Below are 18,621 nucleotides of genomic sequence, written 5' to 3' on the forward strand. Positions count from 1 at the left end.
TTAACAGATATTCTCAGGAATTCAAATTAATTTATAGTGCCATGATTTTTTTTCTGTAAAATCTCTTTTAAGAAAAAATAATGGAGTCATTAAAGACTCCCTGATTTTATAAGTTGACTATGTGAAATAAAAATCAATGCAAATTGATTTGGATTAATGACTTCTGTAAAGTGATATAAAACCTATGTAGAAATCAAAAGCTACAAAGAAGTAATACAAATTTAAAGAAGTCACTGGAAATAAATTACTTTCAATGACCAGATCTTCTATAAGTTTCCTCAAAATAAGCAATTTGAGAAAAGTATAAAGCTTTAATGAACATAGAAATGTCATATCATCTTATATTCATCCATTCAGTGTAAGTCCAGTAGTTACTATGTACAAAATTAAAACTTGATCATGATTCCAAAATATATCTTTCCCATCCTTGCTTTCTAGAAAATGTACCTGAGGCATAGTTCTACAGAAGGTCTTTTGTAATGAATTCTCTTCCTGCGTAGGTTAATGAATTGATTACCTGGTACCTCATGTCTATTGCTCTTAGTTAAGGTGTGTCAATGTCACAGGCATACCTTAGTTGATGAAGATGGGTCAACATTCTAGAGTTTCTGACAATTCTCTTGCTTTTATATGTGTGAAGAATTCTGTCACAGGGAATGTGGCTTCCGTATAAAATCATTCTAAGTCAGTGTCAGTATGTCAGCTAAGGGATGAAGGATGTCATGGTACCACTCACCTGGTACATTTGCTCCAGATTCTTTTTGCCGTGGATTGTCTGCAAAGAGAAGGAAGCACAGTCATCAACCCCATCTCAGGTGATCAGCAGGCCAGACTTTGGTATTGGAAAGGAAGGAACGATGTCCGAATGTGTAGGCATTGCTTGGTATGAAACTAGTAAGGAATAAAAAAGTAAACTTAAAAGCTTCCCTCCTGTCTCTTAAGCTATGCAAATTTGCAGTGATGCCTTGGTTAAATTGTATGAAAATCCTTCATGTCTATTGAGAGGAAATGGCTTTGGCTGTTTCATACCCATCAAGTTTCTGTGGTACACAAAAAAATAAGCTCTAGTGTTGTGCCTACAGTTAATGAATATGAGGAGAATAGATCTCGTGTTGAATGTTACCATACAAAAAAAGAAAAAAATATACAAGGATAAGCAATAATAATAATAACAACAACGATAACAATAAGAAAGAAAGGAAGACTTGGAAGACACCAAAACTTACTATAAAAATCATGATTATCACAAGCTTATGTTGGGAGCATCAGCAAATGACCAAGAATGGAAATTTTAAGAAAAGTTTCTTGATTATTTGAGAAGTTGGTTTAAAAGACATGTTAGGAAAATTCACACATTAAAAATGACTATTTATAATTAGCAGGGCATTCTAGGGGATCAAAACAGCTTTTAGTAGAACCGATTAGGTGTACGAGGGGTTTGTTTTGACATATCCATATGGCTTACACTGGACCCGGTAAGATTTAGCCCCTCCATGACCTTTCCTCCTCCTCCTCCCTTCTTAAACCACCTTCAGTGGATTTCACTGTGCTGTTTTCTACTGCGTATTGACGTTGCCTTACACCGCATTCACCTTGTTTCCCTCTCTCTGCTCGTCCTAATTGCTCCCATTGGAACCCCGATCTCTGTGCTGGACTTGTTTAACATTCCTGCTGTTCTTTTTTGTAACCTGTGTGTTAATGGTTCAGAGAGGTTTCACTGAGGTATTTTGCACATGACATCTATTACATTAATCAGATTAATCCCTCGAATTACGTTCTCTTTCCACTTCCTCCTCACACCCATTATTCAAGTTTTCATTGAGTTTATGCCATCTTGAAATGCACTTAAGATATATTTTATATTATTTACCATCTATTATTCCCCTTCCCTCTATCATCAGCCCTGATCTCCTCAAATATTTCCAAAATAAAAACATGTCCTCTCCATGTATTTATGTAAGATCTTATATATACATACATATTCATCTTTTAGAGTAGCTTCCATATATGTTAGAAAACAGGACCTTTCCCTCTCTGAACCTGGCCAATTATACTTACATGATAATGTCCACATCCATCCATTTACCTGCAAATGACACACTTTCATTCTTCTTTGTGGTGGAATAACACATCAGTGTGTATAAATCTGTGTATGCAAGTTCTAATTTCAATTTTATGAAGAAAATTCCATACCAGTTTCCCCAGTGGTTGTACTAGCTTCCATTCCCACTGATGGAACGTAACAATTCATTTTCCCATGCAACCTCACCCATTGTTTTCTTATTGATAGCCATTCTGACTGGAGTCAGAATCTCCATGTTGTTTTGATTTGCATTTCCCTTTCTAGCTAGAGATGTGGAGCATTTCTTCAGGCATGTATTCTTTTGAGAATTATCTTTCAGTACGTTTCTTCATTAGTTGATTGAAATATTGAATATTTAGAAAAAGAACTTTCTGAGCTTGCTGTGTGTTCGGATTTTGTACAGTACCATGTTGTTTTGTTACTGCAGCTCTGTAGTCTAATTTGAATTCTGCCATTATGATACCTCTGATAATATTTTTTGTCCAAGTTTCCACTGACTATTTGGGATCTCTTGTGCTATGAATTTTACTTTTCTACTTCATTGGATCTATAGATTTCCTTTGACAGCACAGCCATTTTCATGAAATTAATTCTGTTCATCCAAGAACATGGAAGGTCTTTCACTCTGGCCATTTCTTTTTCACTTACTTTCCTCAAGATTTCATATTTTTCAGTACAGAGGCCTTCCAGCTTCTTGATTGTTTACCTACAGTTTGTGTTCTTCTTATTACTGTTGTTGAGACTGTTCTAAATGGAATTTCTTTTCTGATTTCTTTCTCGGCATGTTTACTGTTATATAGAAAAGATGCTGTTACTTGAATGCTGATTTTATATCTCATGACATTGCTGAAAGCTTAGCAGACCTGTGAGATAATCTTTTTTGGCGGAATCTTTGTGGTTATTTTAAGTATATTATCATATCATCTGCAAATAGTGATAATTCTTATTAGAATATTATTCTCTTATATTATTTTTGTTATATAATGTATTGTATATATTATTTTATTAACTATATTACATTATTATTAATTTATTATTTTAGAACATTTAAAATAGTATTAGAATATTTTGCTTCTTTCTCTTACCTATTGTTCTAGGATTTCCAGTAAAATACTGAAAAGAGAGGAGAGATTAGACATGCTTGGCTATTTTCTGTTTTAGAGGAAATTATTTCAGTTTTTCCCTATTTATTATAATGTTGGCTTAAGGTCTGTCATATGCCACCTTTATTATATTGTGGTATGTTCCTTCTATTCCTATTTCTTAAGACTTATATTACGAAGTGTTGACTTTTTCAAAAAATTTCTACATCAGATGAGATAATTATCTGATCCTTCTTGGTGTATATAAGCTGTTACATTTTTATTTACATGGATTGAACATGATTAGTTTTTGATGTCTATTTTATGTCCTAAGAATTTTTGTGTCTATGTTCATCAAAGACATTGGTCTTTTTAATTCTCTCTTTTGCTGTTTCCTTCTCCAGTTTTGGAAAGGATGGGATATAGACATTATACAATGAATCTTTTAGTGCTCCTTATTTTTCTCTTTTATGAAAAAATTTGAGGAATAATGGTCTTAGTTATTCTTTGAAAGTTGGATCCAATTTGGAAGAGAGCCCCTGTGGTCCTGAGCTCTTCGTTTGGAGGCTCTGGTATGACAGCAGTCTCCTTGCTTGCTGCAGGTCTGTTTGCATAGTTTATACCATCTCAGTTCAATTTTGGTATGCCAAACACATCCAGAAATATATCCATTCTCCCCAGATTCTCAGGGCTTTTTTTTTTTTTAAGTCTTCCAGGTATTTTCTCGTTATCTTCTGGGTTTCTTCGGTTTTTGTTGTAATATCCCTATCTTCATCTGTAATGTTGTTTATTTGGGGCTTTTCTCTCCTTTTTTCAGTCATACTGGCTAAGGGTTTATTCTTTTATTTTCCAGGAAGATCATCCACTAGCTCACTATTTTACCTACTTCTCATTGCCACCATATGCCTTTGGTCTTATTCCTGGTGTGTGGTGACATGTGGAAGTGGTTCTGTCAGCAATCTGCCATCCATACCTTGCAATAGTGAAGGTGATCGTCTGTTGCTTTTGAGAAAATTAAACCATCTTTGATGGGTGATCTTTGTGTGTGTATACTGTGAGTTTTTCTCTCACTGAAAGACCTCCACGTCAGTGTTACTTTTGATAATATGAAAGGCTACTTGATTCTTACTCATTAGTTATTATAAGCTTCCTCATTTTAATCCTGTTTCTTGGCTAATTACAGCTATTCTTTTTTCTCAGTCCACTGATTGTAGAACTTTTACTGCTACTTTGGAAGAGAGTCTAATAACATTTCCATCTCAGTTGTTTAACTCGGGTTTATTTGTTCTAGTTTCTGTAAATGATTGATATTTTCAAGTTTTCTCTCCCACACCATTATGATATATTTTATTGCTATGATTGTACTTTTAATTTCTAAATATCCATCCTTTTCTTTTCACTATTTCTTTTGGTATAATATCCTACCCAGCATGCCTTACTCATTGCAATTAGTCTCAGCCTAAATAAAATTGATTTCTCTCTAAGTATTTGCTATACAGTGAATTCCCAAAGGTAGCATCATTTGTATCTCAATGAAAATCACACCAGTCCATCCTCACATTATGTCCATCAGATTTCATATATATTTTCCCAGCTTTTATCAGCAGTCACACAAAGAAAACGAGTGTAGGGAATAGACCATGTATTGGAACAGCAGTACCAATTATACTGTATTAAGATTATTCAACATGAGATTAAAATGTTAGTAGTGTGCTCGAAGTATGAATGACAAGATAGAGAACTTCATTAGAAAACTAAAACCTGAAAGTGGCAGTGTGGCTCAAATTGGTAGAATGCTAGCCTTGAATAAAAGAACTCAGGGACAGCGCCCAGCACTGAGTTCAAGCCCCACAACACACCCCCCAAAAAAAGAAAGAAAGAAAGAAAACTAAGACCTATAAAACTAGAAATCCTGACATACTCTCCAAATGAAATTTAGCATTCAAAAAGTGAATTTCATATCTGTTAAGAAGCAGCTACTGAATATATTAGTAAACAAAAATGGCTTACTAAAAATTTATAAACTGGGGCTGGGAAGGTGGCTCAGTGGTAGAGCGCTTGCCTTGCATGCATGAGGCCTTGGGTTTGATTCCTCAGCACCACATAAGCAAAAAGAAAAAAAGCCAGAAGTGGCGCTGTGGCTCAAGTGGTAGAGTGCTAGCCTTGAGCTGAAGAGCTGAGGGACAGCGCCCAGGCCCAGAGTTCAGGCCCCATGACCAGACCCTAAAAAAATAAAAATAAAAGATAAAAATTTATAAACTAAACACAGGAAATTACTTTTTAAAATAAGAATAAAATATGATACTATGCAATTACAAAGCCTAACATGTTTGTAGTTAAAGTTCCAGAAGTTGGAAATTGGGGGGAAAATGCAGAAGAAATATGTGAAGAGAAAATAACTGGTAATTTTGTAGGCCTGACAATTTATGTAAAGGCATAAATTCAAGACTTGGTAGGTACCTGGACTGCAAAAACAGACACAGATACATGCACACACTCATGTGCGTGCATACACATACCCATACACAATGAAAAACTTCACTGTAGTTAAGAATATGACATTGACAATGACTCAACAGGAAATCAGGGCTCTGGGTTTGATATCTTGCATAAAAATCTAGTTCTGTAAACCTCTTTTCTTTTAAAAATGACAGGTCAAAGTTAACTTCATGCTCTCCAAAAGCAGTGAGGAAGAATGCCGTTTGTCTCAGGAATTAAGAAAGAAGTCATCTAAATGAAGCTAGGTCTCATATGTAAACAGTGCTTTGGTACATAAACTGCATGTCTAGTACAAGAATTCCAACTCACAATTTTCCCTGAACTGCCGATTACAGTAGGACTTTGCAGGAGGTGAAAATGAAACCTGTTTCATTGAGAAGCTTCCAGAATCCCAGGCTCCTGAGATTTCAGATTAAAAACCTTCTGAAAGAGATGAGCTTTGGATAAACACGGAAAGACCAGTATGAGGGAAGCACAGTGGAGGAGAGCTAGCTGATGCAAAAGCAAGAAGCAAGTCGCACCTGAGGAGCTGCAAACAGCAGTAAATATTTAAAAGAATACAGAGCAACGATGGTTAAACAAATAGACATCATCTTGAAATGGCACAGATATGAAAAGGATTATGAGTAAAAGAAGCAAGTGGAACTTGGGGATACGTTACAAAGTATCCCAAAGTGAAAGGCATGCACTTGGGGTACTATGACTTTATTGCCCTGCTGCTTAAATCGTCCAGTAGCAGCTTTCTACGTCCCTTGATTTCTTTCCTAAGTGGAAAAGAAAGCTTTTCCTAGCATTCTTGGCTCCCAGTATTCCAGAATATAACATAAGACAATACAAAGAGACTCAAAGGCTTTATTTTTCTGTATAAATAATCCCTATTTTTCCTACAAGGAAAATGTTAACTGCTCCTTGTGTTTTCAATGCTCTATTCCTCTCAATATTCCCAGCCAAGGCAAACAGCAGCAATAAAAGTGAGCCTACACATATAATCGTAATAATTAACACTACCCTCTAACAGTCTGTGGGAGGAAAACACTGCCCCTTCAGTGTCACGATGACTTTGTCTCAGTGCCTCAAGGAGAGATTTTTTTTTCTATTTCAAATATTAAAACCAAGTAGACATTTTTTTTTGAAAGCTTCCTTCACACCTTGCAATCTAATGATTGGATCACGCACAGTATGAGTCACTGGGGCTGATTTTGCTGCCCCAAACACCCAAGGGACAACACCTTCTGTCACACCGAACTCTGCCACTTCATGTTCAACTCTCTTGATTAGCTGGTGTACACACACACACACACACACACACACACACGTACGCGTGCACGCACGCATGAGTGCATGCATGAACTCACCTACAGGCCCCTGATTTGCTCAAGAGTAACAAGAAACATCAGGGGTTTTCTTATTTCCAGAAGATAACATTTAAAAGTCATCGCTCTCCACATTTCCATCCACTCTCCCGAAGTCCAAGCATAAGAGCAAAAGTGTAGCATTGGCTATACTCCTGAAAAGGCTACTGTCACTTCACTACAGGGAGATGATCCTATGCTATCATGTGCTTCTTCCCAGGAGATTTCTTTTGTTTTGTTCTTTATTTAGGAATTAACCACCTGAGAAATTGGACATTGCTCACAGTGACCGTCGGAATCTGTTTAATTAAGCAGCCAGAGATAAAGTCAAGGGCACAATGGACTTGAACAAACAGGTCGTTAAATGAGTGACAGGAATGGAGGTGAACATGCCTTGGCTGATGTCTTCAGAATTGAAATGCATTTTTAAATGTCTTAGAAAATGACTTTTAGAAAAGACCTTAATCTGGGGTGGACCGGTAATTATTTGTGAAGGCATTGTGTTTCTGAGCATTCAACCAATACTAGCTTTTAAACACTGTTTAGATAAAACAGTCAGAATTCTTGGTGTTTTTTGAGGAGCAGGGAAGTGTAGAATGGCTCAGTCTACTGAGGTAAATGACCTGATGCTCTCCTCCTTGGTGATGAGAGGTGCCTCAGCTGTACAGTGGCCTTTGCTATGTGAGCATCCATGGGTCATGTCAGAGGGCTAGTGATGCACCTGAGAAACATATATGTCACTTAATGATAGGCCTGCAAGATTTTTCCTCCCTGAAGGTCACTTGGAACACCCTTGCCTTCTTGCTTCTATATTTCTAAAACAGCTTTTGCACGTACACAGAGATTGTGCTGTGCATAAATCAGTCCTAAATGAGTTGTCATTCATATATAAACAGGATGGACTGCAAGTGTCTCGTACATAGTTACTCAAACAAAAATGAGTGGATATAAGAGTTGCAATAGCTGATCAACTTTAACCTAATCTACCTGTCTCAGAGAAGTTGCCCACTTTCAGACACTGGGTATCTTCTGATGATGTGTGCTGCTACTGGATGCCGATGAGTGGTTTTTCTTTCAGCTTGATCTTCAATAACTGCTAAAATAATGTTATGTTTCCAACCTCAATGATAATTTCAGTAGAACTAAAAATTTATGAAAGATATTTCCACTCTTTACCAGGATCATGTAGAAGATTTGCACTGAGGAGAATACACTTTAGTTTATATTGATCAGTGAGACATCTGTTCTTCAATACCTCTTATTTCTGGTGATTGAACCACAGGTCGAATTGAGGAGAGAGAACAGATGCAGAAAGTCTGAAAAGATGAGAATGACACCTCTAACTTTATACCATTATATGTCACCTTATTTCATTTAGGCTGAAAAAAAATATACTGAGTGTGTGATAAGTAAGAAATTTGTTTCTCTCTGCTTTGGAAGTTGGGGAGTCCAAGACCAACACACCCCGGGATGCTGATGAGGCCCTGTTCCCCTGAGGACTGCCTGTTGGCAGTGTCCTCAAAGCATGGGAAGGGCGGGGGATCTCGCAGGATCTCTTATTTATGAAGGGCATTAATGCCATTCCGGAGATTCTATGCTAACGTAATCACCTGCTAAGCTCCATTTTCTAATACCATGTTGGGTCAGCCACAGGGGGCTAATTTCAGTAGATGAGTTTTGAGAGCCCATACCATTGCGTCTATCCCATATGCCAAGGGACTTAACTGAAAAGCAGAAGGAAACCACTGCTGTCTATCCTTTACCTGGTGAAAAGTTCACATCTCCTCTCCCAGCCTCCACCAGCTATCCTGACACTGCGTATGTGAGATCAGTGTTGTCAGACTCAGAGAAGTGTGAGAGTGTGGGTCTTTCTGTGCCTCATTTATTTCATGTCTGATACTCTGCACTTTTGTTTGCATTACCTCAGTAGGATTTCTTTATTTTTAAGGCTAAAAGTATACTATATGTGCATATATACATAAATATATATTTTTTGTTATTTATCCACTCATCCACTGCTGGAGAAGTTTGGGAGAAGGTTAAAAAGATGTTGGTCAGAGCACAGAAAAATTCAATTAAGAAGAACAAGTTCAAAATATCGATTGCATAGCATAGTAACCATACTTAGCAATACTTTGTGTTTCTAAACAAGATTGGCAGTGAAAGTATTAGCTTATCTTACAGAATTATAACCAAATGAAGTAATGCACTTGTTAATCAGCTAGATTTAGTCATTTCTCAATCTGTATGTTCTTCATAACATGTGCAAAGCAAGTGTGTATCAATGTGTTGGTCAACTTGTTTTTAAAAAGTAAATACAATGCAGGAAAAAATTACAGTTCAGAGAGTATAAGAGTGGCATCGGAAAGGGTGGCATCCACCTTGCGTGACACGCTAACAAATATCTGAGTTCCTTAGATTACTTTTTTTTTTGGTGAGATCTAATCGTCAGAATAATTGCTGAGAGAACACTCTAAAATTAGAACTATAATGCAACATGGCTGGTGGTTTTCTTGAAGTTTCAGTTTTCATACACACACATACACACACTAAAACACACACATATACACGCATATATAAACTTTTCCACAGGCCACATCTTGTTCAATTAATTTTCTTCCTCAGAGGGGTTTCTCTCAGAAAAGAAGAGAATATTTGGCTTTTGTATTTGTTTTGGTGTTCTACTGCTGAAGCAGTAAATTACCATTCACAGCGGTTTTTGGACAACAAAAATCTTTGGTCTTACCATTCTTATACTTAGCGCAACATCAGTCTCACCAAGCAAACTACCAACATGCAAACAATTCTATGTTCCTTTCTGAAGGGATGGGCCAGCGTTAGGTTGTAATTCAGTTCCATGCTGATCATAAGCTATTGTCAAAATGTCTTTTTAATGCATTTGAATACATGTGAACACACTAAGAACTCTATAAATTCTTAGGATACAAGTTCTTTCTCTGCCCTTGGCAAGATGCTCACATTCCAACAGCTTTCTTACATATTCTTAGTTCCCTTTCTATCCCTCTGCACCTCATGAAGTTGTGCTGAATGGCATTGGTTTCTGAACCTCATCTCTCCCTCAAAAAGTTCTGTGTGTGATCACTATGTCCTTATGAGAAACTGATCATGTGTATAGCTGACACTCTTCTGGTATCTATGAGGAATTCTGCAGGTCGGAAAATAATACACTTCAACACTGTCCTTCCGCCGCAGAAATTCACTCACTCCAGAGTTCTTGTAACATTTTAACATCCTTCTTCCAACACACACACACACACACACACACACACACACACACACACACACACACACACACACTGTACCATATCTGTACTTTCAGATGTTGATTTCTGTTCATCCTTATTTTCTCTAAATTGTTTTAAACTCTTTTGTCATTTACAAACCTCCCTAGTAAAGCAGTTTGCCATGACTTGTCACTAGGCAAAAGAATGGCACATTTGATTATTCCGTCAATTGCTGCTATTTGTCATTTGTTACTTTGGAAAATAGGCAGGTGCAATTTTCTATCTGGCCATGCCTGGAGGTGTACCTTACTCCTTCAATCACAGAAGGAGAAAAATAGCCGAAAAAATGTTTCCCATATTGATCCTCAAAATTTGAAACATCAACCCGCTGTTAGATCAAAGAAAATAACCTATGATTATCTTTATGAACAATGCAACACAATTAGGTGGGAACTCATTTCTTTCTACTCTGGCCCTTCCAGAAATTTCTGCTATCCTTACATAGGAAATAATAATTTGATAGTAATAAATAATGTGTATTTCTCACATAGATAATCAAAGACAGGTTTGCAATACTTCCATGCTGACATAGATACCCTAATGAACTCAAAGGAAAAGGTGAGCGATTAAACAAGAAAACCTTTGGCTAAGGGACCCATATTCAGTGGTGTTCCTTCTCCCTTTCTCATCAAAGAACTCTTTTATCTAGGTAAGCTAATGGTAAGAAAAGAAAGAAAGGAAGGAAGGAAGGAAGGAAGAAAGAAAGGAAGGAAGGTGAAACTTAACTTACAGGCTCCCAATAAATGGATATAAATATAGCCCTCAAAACATCCAAGAGATACTTCCCAAATTATTTTCATTTGGTTTTAGACTGTGACTTTGATTTCTGAGAATTACATGCAAATCACATCTATCTACTTGTTCCATTTTTATTTATTAGTTTCCACATTCAAGTGTTGAGCTATACTCTTCGGAGATTAAACCAAGTAGTCCAACTTCTTACATTTGAGTGGTTAGAAAAGACAGAAAATTGATCATTATACAGCAGGACTATAATAAAATGTGTTAAACATCAAAGAAAACATTAAATCAAAACCCAGATCTGAGAAGCTCACCTAAGAAGGTCATATTTGAACTCAATTTTAAAGAAAGATAAGGTGTGAGTAAATCTTACATAAGAAAGCAAATGAGGAGCACTCCACTGAGAGAAAATAAGGTGTTCCTTTCTTAAAGAAAACTAATTGTATCTCCTCTAAACTGATCAATTCCACAAATCTGACTGAAAGAAGGAAACCACTTCCTGTGGGTTAAACAGAGATACTGTCTTTGATGTTTGCAGAAGCAAGTGTTTGGGTTTTAACTTGTTTCTTATCTGCTTAGAACAGAAACAGTGAGAGAGAGAAACAAAATCTGTTCGATCTCAGCAAGGCCAGTGAAGTGGTAACCAGGACCAGCTTTGAAAACAAGAGTACCACCAAGCTAGAGATGTTTTCTATTTAAGTAGCTCTTGAAACTTAACATGACAATAAGAGAACGCTTCATATTCTCTAAGCAACAGTCTGTTTAGCTTTACAGCAAAAATGCATGCAATATCTCAACAAATATTACAAGTTTTACCATCAAATCAAACCAAATCTTCACAGAGGCCAAAGGTTAATCCAATGTGTGTCCTACAAAATTAAAAGGAGTGAGGGAAGGGTGGGTAGGGAAAAGATGGGCAAGAATGTTGGAAGGGGTGATGTTGATCAAGATGCATTTTACGCATAAACTGCTTTGTGGCGTGGTAACCACAGTATTTGAAACATTTTTAAAGAGTTAGCAGTTATGGTTAAGGCAAAAATAAAGTGTTGAACCTACATTGTCTTAAGATTTTTAATAAAGGCTAAATCCAGTGATGAAGAGATGTAGTAATATATTAATTCTATATAAACCAAGTCTCACCTGCAACTTATGATAGTCATGTGACACTGACAACAGGCTTTTCAAATTCTGCTTGTGTGAATTTTTGTTCATAACACGCTTCCCGTGTGTATGATGAAAATTATTCTCACTGTTTTCAAATACAGATAATTTTGAATCATTTAAGTTTAATGTCATTTTCCTTAGGCCCAAATTTAATGAAAGCAATAAAGCTTGAATACAATAATCTAGTCAACAGACGTCTAGGAAAGCCTCCTCTGTAAAAACGCTCTTCTGTTTCTCTGGCCTATAGTCTTACTGTTGCCTTCCCAGAACTCCATAAAGAGGAGATGGGAAGGAGCCAGGGAGTCACCATCTTCAGTGGAAGGGTTTCTGTTTGGCATAAAACTTTATAAAATATTTCCAAGGTCTTTATTTCTCCAGAAGGAAATTCAATGATATAGCATGTGTAGGTTAAGAAGTTCAAAAATCTATTCAGTCTCAGCAAGGCCAAATGACAAAAGACAGTATGTATCTGGACTTTAATTTGTACTTAACTCTTTAACAAAAATTATCAATCTACAGGTGGATAGACAGACCGACAGTCAAAGAGATAGATAAATAGATGGATGATAGGTAGATAGATGGTTGACAGATGATAGATAAGAGAGATGGAGAGATAGGGAGAGAGAGAGAGAGAGAGAGAGAGAGAGAGAGATGTGCTTTGGATATAGCTCAATAACATGCTTTCCTAGAATGTGAGGTACTGGATTCAGTCCCTAGCACTGGTTGATTGTGTGTGTGTGTGTGTGTGTGTGTGTGTGTGAGAGAGAGAGAGAGAGAGAGAGAGATGAAAGGTAATTCAGAGAAAACCCCTAGTTAAATAATTGGAGGACACAATGACATGCAATAAGAGAGAAAGAAGGCTTTAACACATAGAAGTTGCCCTAAGAACAAATAAAAGCATAAGGTATAGCCATCATGATTTGAACGATCAAAAACAGATGAAAGAACGAAAAGACACAAATTCACCTTCTCTTCAGCAAAACTGTTACATTAAATATGGAGATTACCAAGGGTGATACCTTTACGATGAAGGCTTGGACAGAATCGTGCCGAATACTAATGAAGGAATGAGGGCATGCTTCTTCCTCCCGCTTTCCCGCGTGAAATGCAAGCCATCCTGGCTGTTGCCGCTGCCGCCACTCTCGGGCTCTGCAGAGCCCTCTTCCCTCTCTCTTCCCTCTCTGCCCCAGCCATCTTCCTTCCTTCCTCCTCCCTGCCTCTCCCTGCACTCGGAACATGTGGACACACACGCATGCACACCCACCCACACATAAAACTCTTACACACTTGTATGCACACTTGACACACGGTCATGTACACTCACCTTGCTTTCTTTGTAGCTACTGCCTTGAAGGTCCTGTTCTGAAGTTTTCCCATCCTGCCAAGACTTTGGCTCAGTTTCTGCATGGCTGGGTTATCAGCATGGAGCAATATATACAGAACTCACCGGTCTGAGTCACTAGATTTGGAAATTATTGACAGCAGAACTAATGCTTTTCCTATAGCCCTCTAACACGCTGGCTGATGTATACTGAGTTCACAATAAATGCATGAAACCGAAACCCTTAGTTCTATCTGAATTGCAGAGAGCTTACTCTGTTTCTATTTCTCTCTCCTCAACACTCAGTTACAGTTCAGTCTTTCTTATGAGTGCATGGATTCTATTTTTACTACTCTTGCCTGGGGCTTGAACTCAGGGCCTAGGTGCTGTCCCTGAGCCTCTTTCTGTTCAAGGCAAGTGCTCTACCATTTGAGCCACTGTGCCACATCCAGTTTTCTGACAGTTAATTGGATATAAGAGTCTCAAGGCCTTTCCTACCCAGGCTGGCTTTGAACCTCGATCCTCAGATCTCAGCCTCCTGAGTAGCTAGGATAACAGGTGTGAGCCACCAGTACCCAGATCTATTTTGATTCTTCTGTTCTAATTACTAAAGTGCTGAAGCAAATGACGCTTGATGGAGGCCTATAAATTCCTCAGTGCTGGGATAGGAAACGTTCCTGGCATCTGCCCTGCATCCTGAAGCTCCCGTTTCATAGAACCCTCTTATATGATTACTTTCTTCATCTTATTAAATTCTAGGACAAAAAAAAAGAGAGCAGAAAGAAGGAATGAGACATCTAATTCTTGAGCTTCTCTGCATACCCTAACTACTTACAAGAAACATTGAATCCCAGTGCTTGGACTACTTAATATTTTCATTTTTAAGCCAGTTAGCATACTAGCTATTATCTTTGGAAACCTGCAAATGCTGTTAGGTAGAGTAATGCACATAAGGTGCTGATTGCATTGGATTTTTACCTATAATTTTCAAAGCAGTTTTCTGAGGAAAATTCAAGACATGAAGAATATATATCCATACTAATTCCCATGACAGAAATCTCAAGAATTTCTTGATGTATATTATGCAAACTAAATCAGTAATATTTTGCTTGCTGCTTTAAGAACTTTCAATTTAAAAAAAGTTCTATGAATTAAAATCCAATATATACAATAAAAACCATTTCTAATGTCATTTCCTTTATGATTTTTTTCCTTTGGAGTCTGACATTCTTGTTTGACAAGGGAAAAGGTTTTCTGTTTAGGTTTTGACAACGCGATGAACCTCAGCCAGTACCCAGCAGGTATACGGAGGCCTGGTGATTAGAAAGGGTGATTTCTTGGGATCATGAGGAAAAGCCTGCATGTTCAGGCCCTGGCCTCTGACTTTAGCTAAGGGACTACGCTGACTTTGGAATCCTCTTGATTCTTGACTCAGGCTGGTGATGAACCTGAGTCATTTTAGGTTACCTGAGCCCAATGACAGAGACCCAACTCTAGGAAATCTCAGAAATCAAATAAGCACAGCAAATGAGGAAAAGCAATAAATGCATTTAATTCATTTTTAGCCTGCCCATAATGAGAGACAGGAACCAGAGACTCCCACTCTCTCTTAGATTTGCACAGGTGAGGAACTGGAGCGGATGGAAAAAGGTCTGCATAATGGAACAGTCTGGATCGAACTGCATTCTGATGGGTCATTCTACCAAGTCGGGTTCTGCAAGGCATCTCTGAGCGGTGTTAGCCATCAAAGGAGCTATCACGCAACGGTTGCCTCTCCTCCTGGGGGCAGCCTGTCTTCCAGCTGTGTGATCACTGTCCCCACAAGGGTGTGAGAATAGGGTCAACGTGGAGGGGCCTCCCTGAAAGTCTCGGAATCTAGGGTGAGCCATAGGTTTAGGGCAATGTGTCAGGACTTTGGAGGATGGGAAATAAGGCCCAGGACATTCCTACAGTAGGCAGACAGTGCCTTGTACAGGGACACAACTGGAAGATTGGAATCATTTGTTGTTTTAGAACTATTATTAATAGACTAATACTTGTGGTAAACAGAATGTTCTTTTGGCTTTATTTCCTAATCAATATTAGGGCCCTGATAATACAACCAGAAATGACACATTTGTCTTGGCATTGAGTTGATCAAAACTATTTTTGTGGGAAAGGCAGCGTGGCCCAGGAAGAAGGAACTACCAGATTTGTTGATGCTGACCATTGAAGGCACTTGGTATTTACAACCCCGCAGTCACGAAAACCTGTCACAGAGAACTTGTTATGAGGAGTTAGAAATGTCAGGGCAAAGGTTGGGATGGCATCCACACCAAGCAAGAGGGTTGATGGGAATCTATGTTAAACAGCTCTCGTACAGACTTACGGAAAAGTCAGAAACGTCTCTGGGCAAATGTCAATGCCAGCGTTGTGATCCCATTTCTGTAAGCGATATTGAACTTGCGCCAAAATATTAAACTTCAGTGCCTTCTTCCTGCATCTGCGGAGTAAATATCCAGTCCTGGTTTGAATTCCTTTTTATGAGTTAATTAATTCTTATTATCTTTAGCTGTACAGAGGAGTTGGCATTGCACAGAGGAGTTTGAATACAGTGTGTCAGGTCACTGTCGCCCCTTTCAGCATCTTCACTCAATCCTTGCCTACCCGTCCCTTCCCTCTTTGTAATGTTGTAAGATATACAAGGCATTCTTGGCCACACTCTTGGGTCTTCTCCTCTTCATTAGCCCGCCCCTCCCCCTCAGCCCCACCCACCACTTTTAAGTACCAGATTCCTGATGTTTTACTTTGAGAACTTTGCCTTTTTAAGGGAATGTACCATATGTAATCAATATGTTTGTCAGCATATACCCTTGCGTACCAACCCAGTGTATTTACGTATGGGTTTATAAGTCCAGCTTCCACATAGAAGGGAAAACTTGCATCCTGTCTCTCTGGGCATGACTAGAGTTTTTTTGGGTTAGAAGAGCCACTTCCGTTGTGATGACTAGAGAGAAAGAAAGTGATCCTCTCCCTGAGAGATCCCTGAGCCATTGTAAGGGACAGTGACTCAGAGGGCAGACCAGCGGCCCACACACCTGCCAGCCAGAATTGAGAATTCATTCGCTGGCTCAGGCTCGTCTGATATTTTCCGATATTCATTTCCATATGTTTTTTTTTTAATTTTACATTTCAGTTCACTTTTCTAAGCAATTTCTGGCCCAAACTTTAATCGATCGAAAAATGATATAGATTGGAAACAAATATGCATAGACCATTGTCTGAGTAAAAGGTCAAGTATTTATGAATAATGTAAAATGATTTGCGCAGGTCATTTAGAAATAGGAAATCATAGTGGGGTGGTAATTTTTTTTTTACCCTGTGAGTGTAGTTTTAGTTAACTCCTACCCGTTTTTCCTGGGCGAATGGCTCAGGACAAACGACCTGGCCATCTCTCCAGCACCCCTGGTGACGCTGACCCCTGGATGATGCTGACCCCTGGATGACACTGACCCCTGTGTTCACTTCCAGAGCTGGAGGCAGAGGAGTGGTGCAAGCACCTGTGCATGGAGTGTCTGGGCACGCGGCTCAACGACATCAGCCTGGGGGAGCCCGACCTGCTGGCAGCCGGAGTGCAGCGGGAGCAGAACGGTCAGTTGAGGTTGCCACATGCCTTCACGTGTCTTTTCAGGGCACAGTGCGAGAGAAATTGTAGAGCTTCCTCCCGCAGGAGATCTGAGAAATGGTTCAGCCCCAAGAAACGGGTCAGTCCAGCTTTACCGAGTGACTTTCTCACGGTAGCAACTAACGACAGAAAACGCCTGGGCACAGCACAGGCCGTCTGTCCACGACATGGGTAGAGGAAGCTGTGCCGTAAAAGGCTTCCAGATAAATAGCATGCTTTTTGTGTTCCTTTTAGTCGGTGTACAGTCACAGTTGATTGATGTAAAGTTGGTCACCAGAGGCTGTTAAGGTATTTGGCTAATGCTACAGAAGATGAAACCTCAGGATATCGTGAAATGTAGGTGTGTACCTCACGTTGTTTCCTTATTACACTGTTGCCTGGTTTAGAAGCCATTTCTGATGCCTCCTGCTCTTCATGGAATCCTGTAATAAAACTAAAGTCATGAATTGATTGTTCAGTGTGAGATTTTTGTTATATTTCAGTGTAACTGTGAGCTCATTTCCCACTATTTCTTATAAGGTATGAGCCTCACCAAAAGATCTGTTACTGGGAAGATAGAAACTTTACAGTGTTATTAGTATTTGATGGTCAGGGGAAAAGCTGAGGGCTATTGGGAAGCTAGCACTCCTTATTAAAAAGTAATTGCAGAGGCAAACACGGAGAATAAATGAGGTCACACAGGTAAAAGCGAGAGCTGTTGATGATTGTATGCATTTTGGTACATGTCACAATTAACCACTACTAAGTGAGAGCCCAGGAAAATTCTGCTTTCTGTTAGTTACTGAAATGAAAAGGCAAGACTTGTCTTAGTAACTAAGAAAAAGTAGATATAAAAAGGTTCAGATAAGTTGATGTTAGAGAAATGAACCCTAACATATGTATTCAAATGTTTTTTTTTTCTTTCAGGTGATTGTTTCTAACACATTTATAAGATTATTTCTTTGTTACTTTGTATGTCCCTCCTCCTCCCCCACGGTATAAGCCCTGCTTTCACTGTATTTGATGTTGGTATAATTGGTGGAGGGGAAGGAAAAAAACAAATCATTTAAATAGGGATACAGGTGGCTCCATTGCAACAATGAGATGTACAAGATGTTATGTGGAAAAACGAACTTTACAACTTTGGTGGGGGGGGGGAGGATAGGGTGGGGGGGCAGGGGGAGGATGGGAAGGGATGGGAAGGGGAAACAAAGGAGGAGGCTACAATGCTTGATAAGAAATGAACTCATTGTCTTGCCATGTAATTGTAACCCCTCTGTACAGTATTTTCGCAATAAAAAAAGAAAAAATAGATATAATATAGATATATATGCATGTATATATAATTACAGAGAGATAGATACTCAGATAGTTTTTATAAAGATCCAAAAGCATTTCTATAGCTCATTTTTGCTTTTCCGTACTCCATTT

General features: G+C 38.5%; 1 protein-coding gene across 1 annotated transcript in view; it reads left to right on the plus strand.

The window, feature by feature from the left end:
* Dok6 (docking protein 6) overlaps positions 1–18,621 on the plus strand; it is a 283,082-nt gene that overhangs the window by 156,163 nt on the left and 108,298 nt on the right. Inside the window, exon 4 of the mRNA XM_042693499.1 lies at positions 17,058–17,177. Coding sequence (XP_042549433.1) covers positions 17,058–17,177 — 120 coding nt within the window. The remainder of the gene's footprint in view (positions 1–17,057; positions 17,178–18,621) is intronic.

Source organism: Dipodomys spectabilis, unplaced genomic scaffold, assembly GCF_019054845.1.
Source record: "Dipodomys spectabilis isolate Male_0828 unplaced genomic scaffold, ASM1905484v1 ptg000169l, whole genome shotgun sequence".
In the NCBI taxonomy this organism is placed as follows: Eukaryota; Metazoa; Chordata; class Mammalia; order Rodentia; family Heteromyidae; genus Dipodomys; species Dipodomys spectabilis.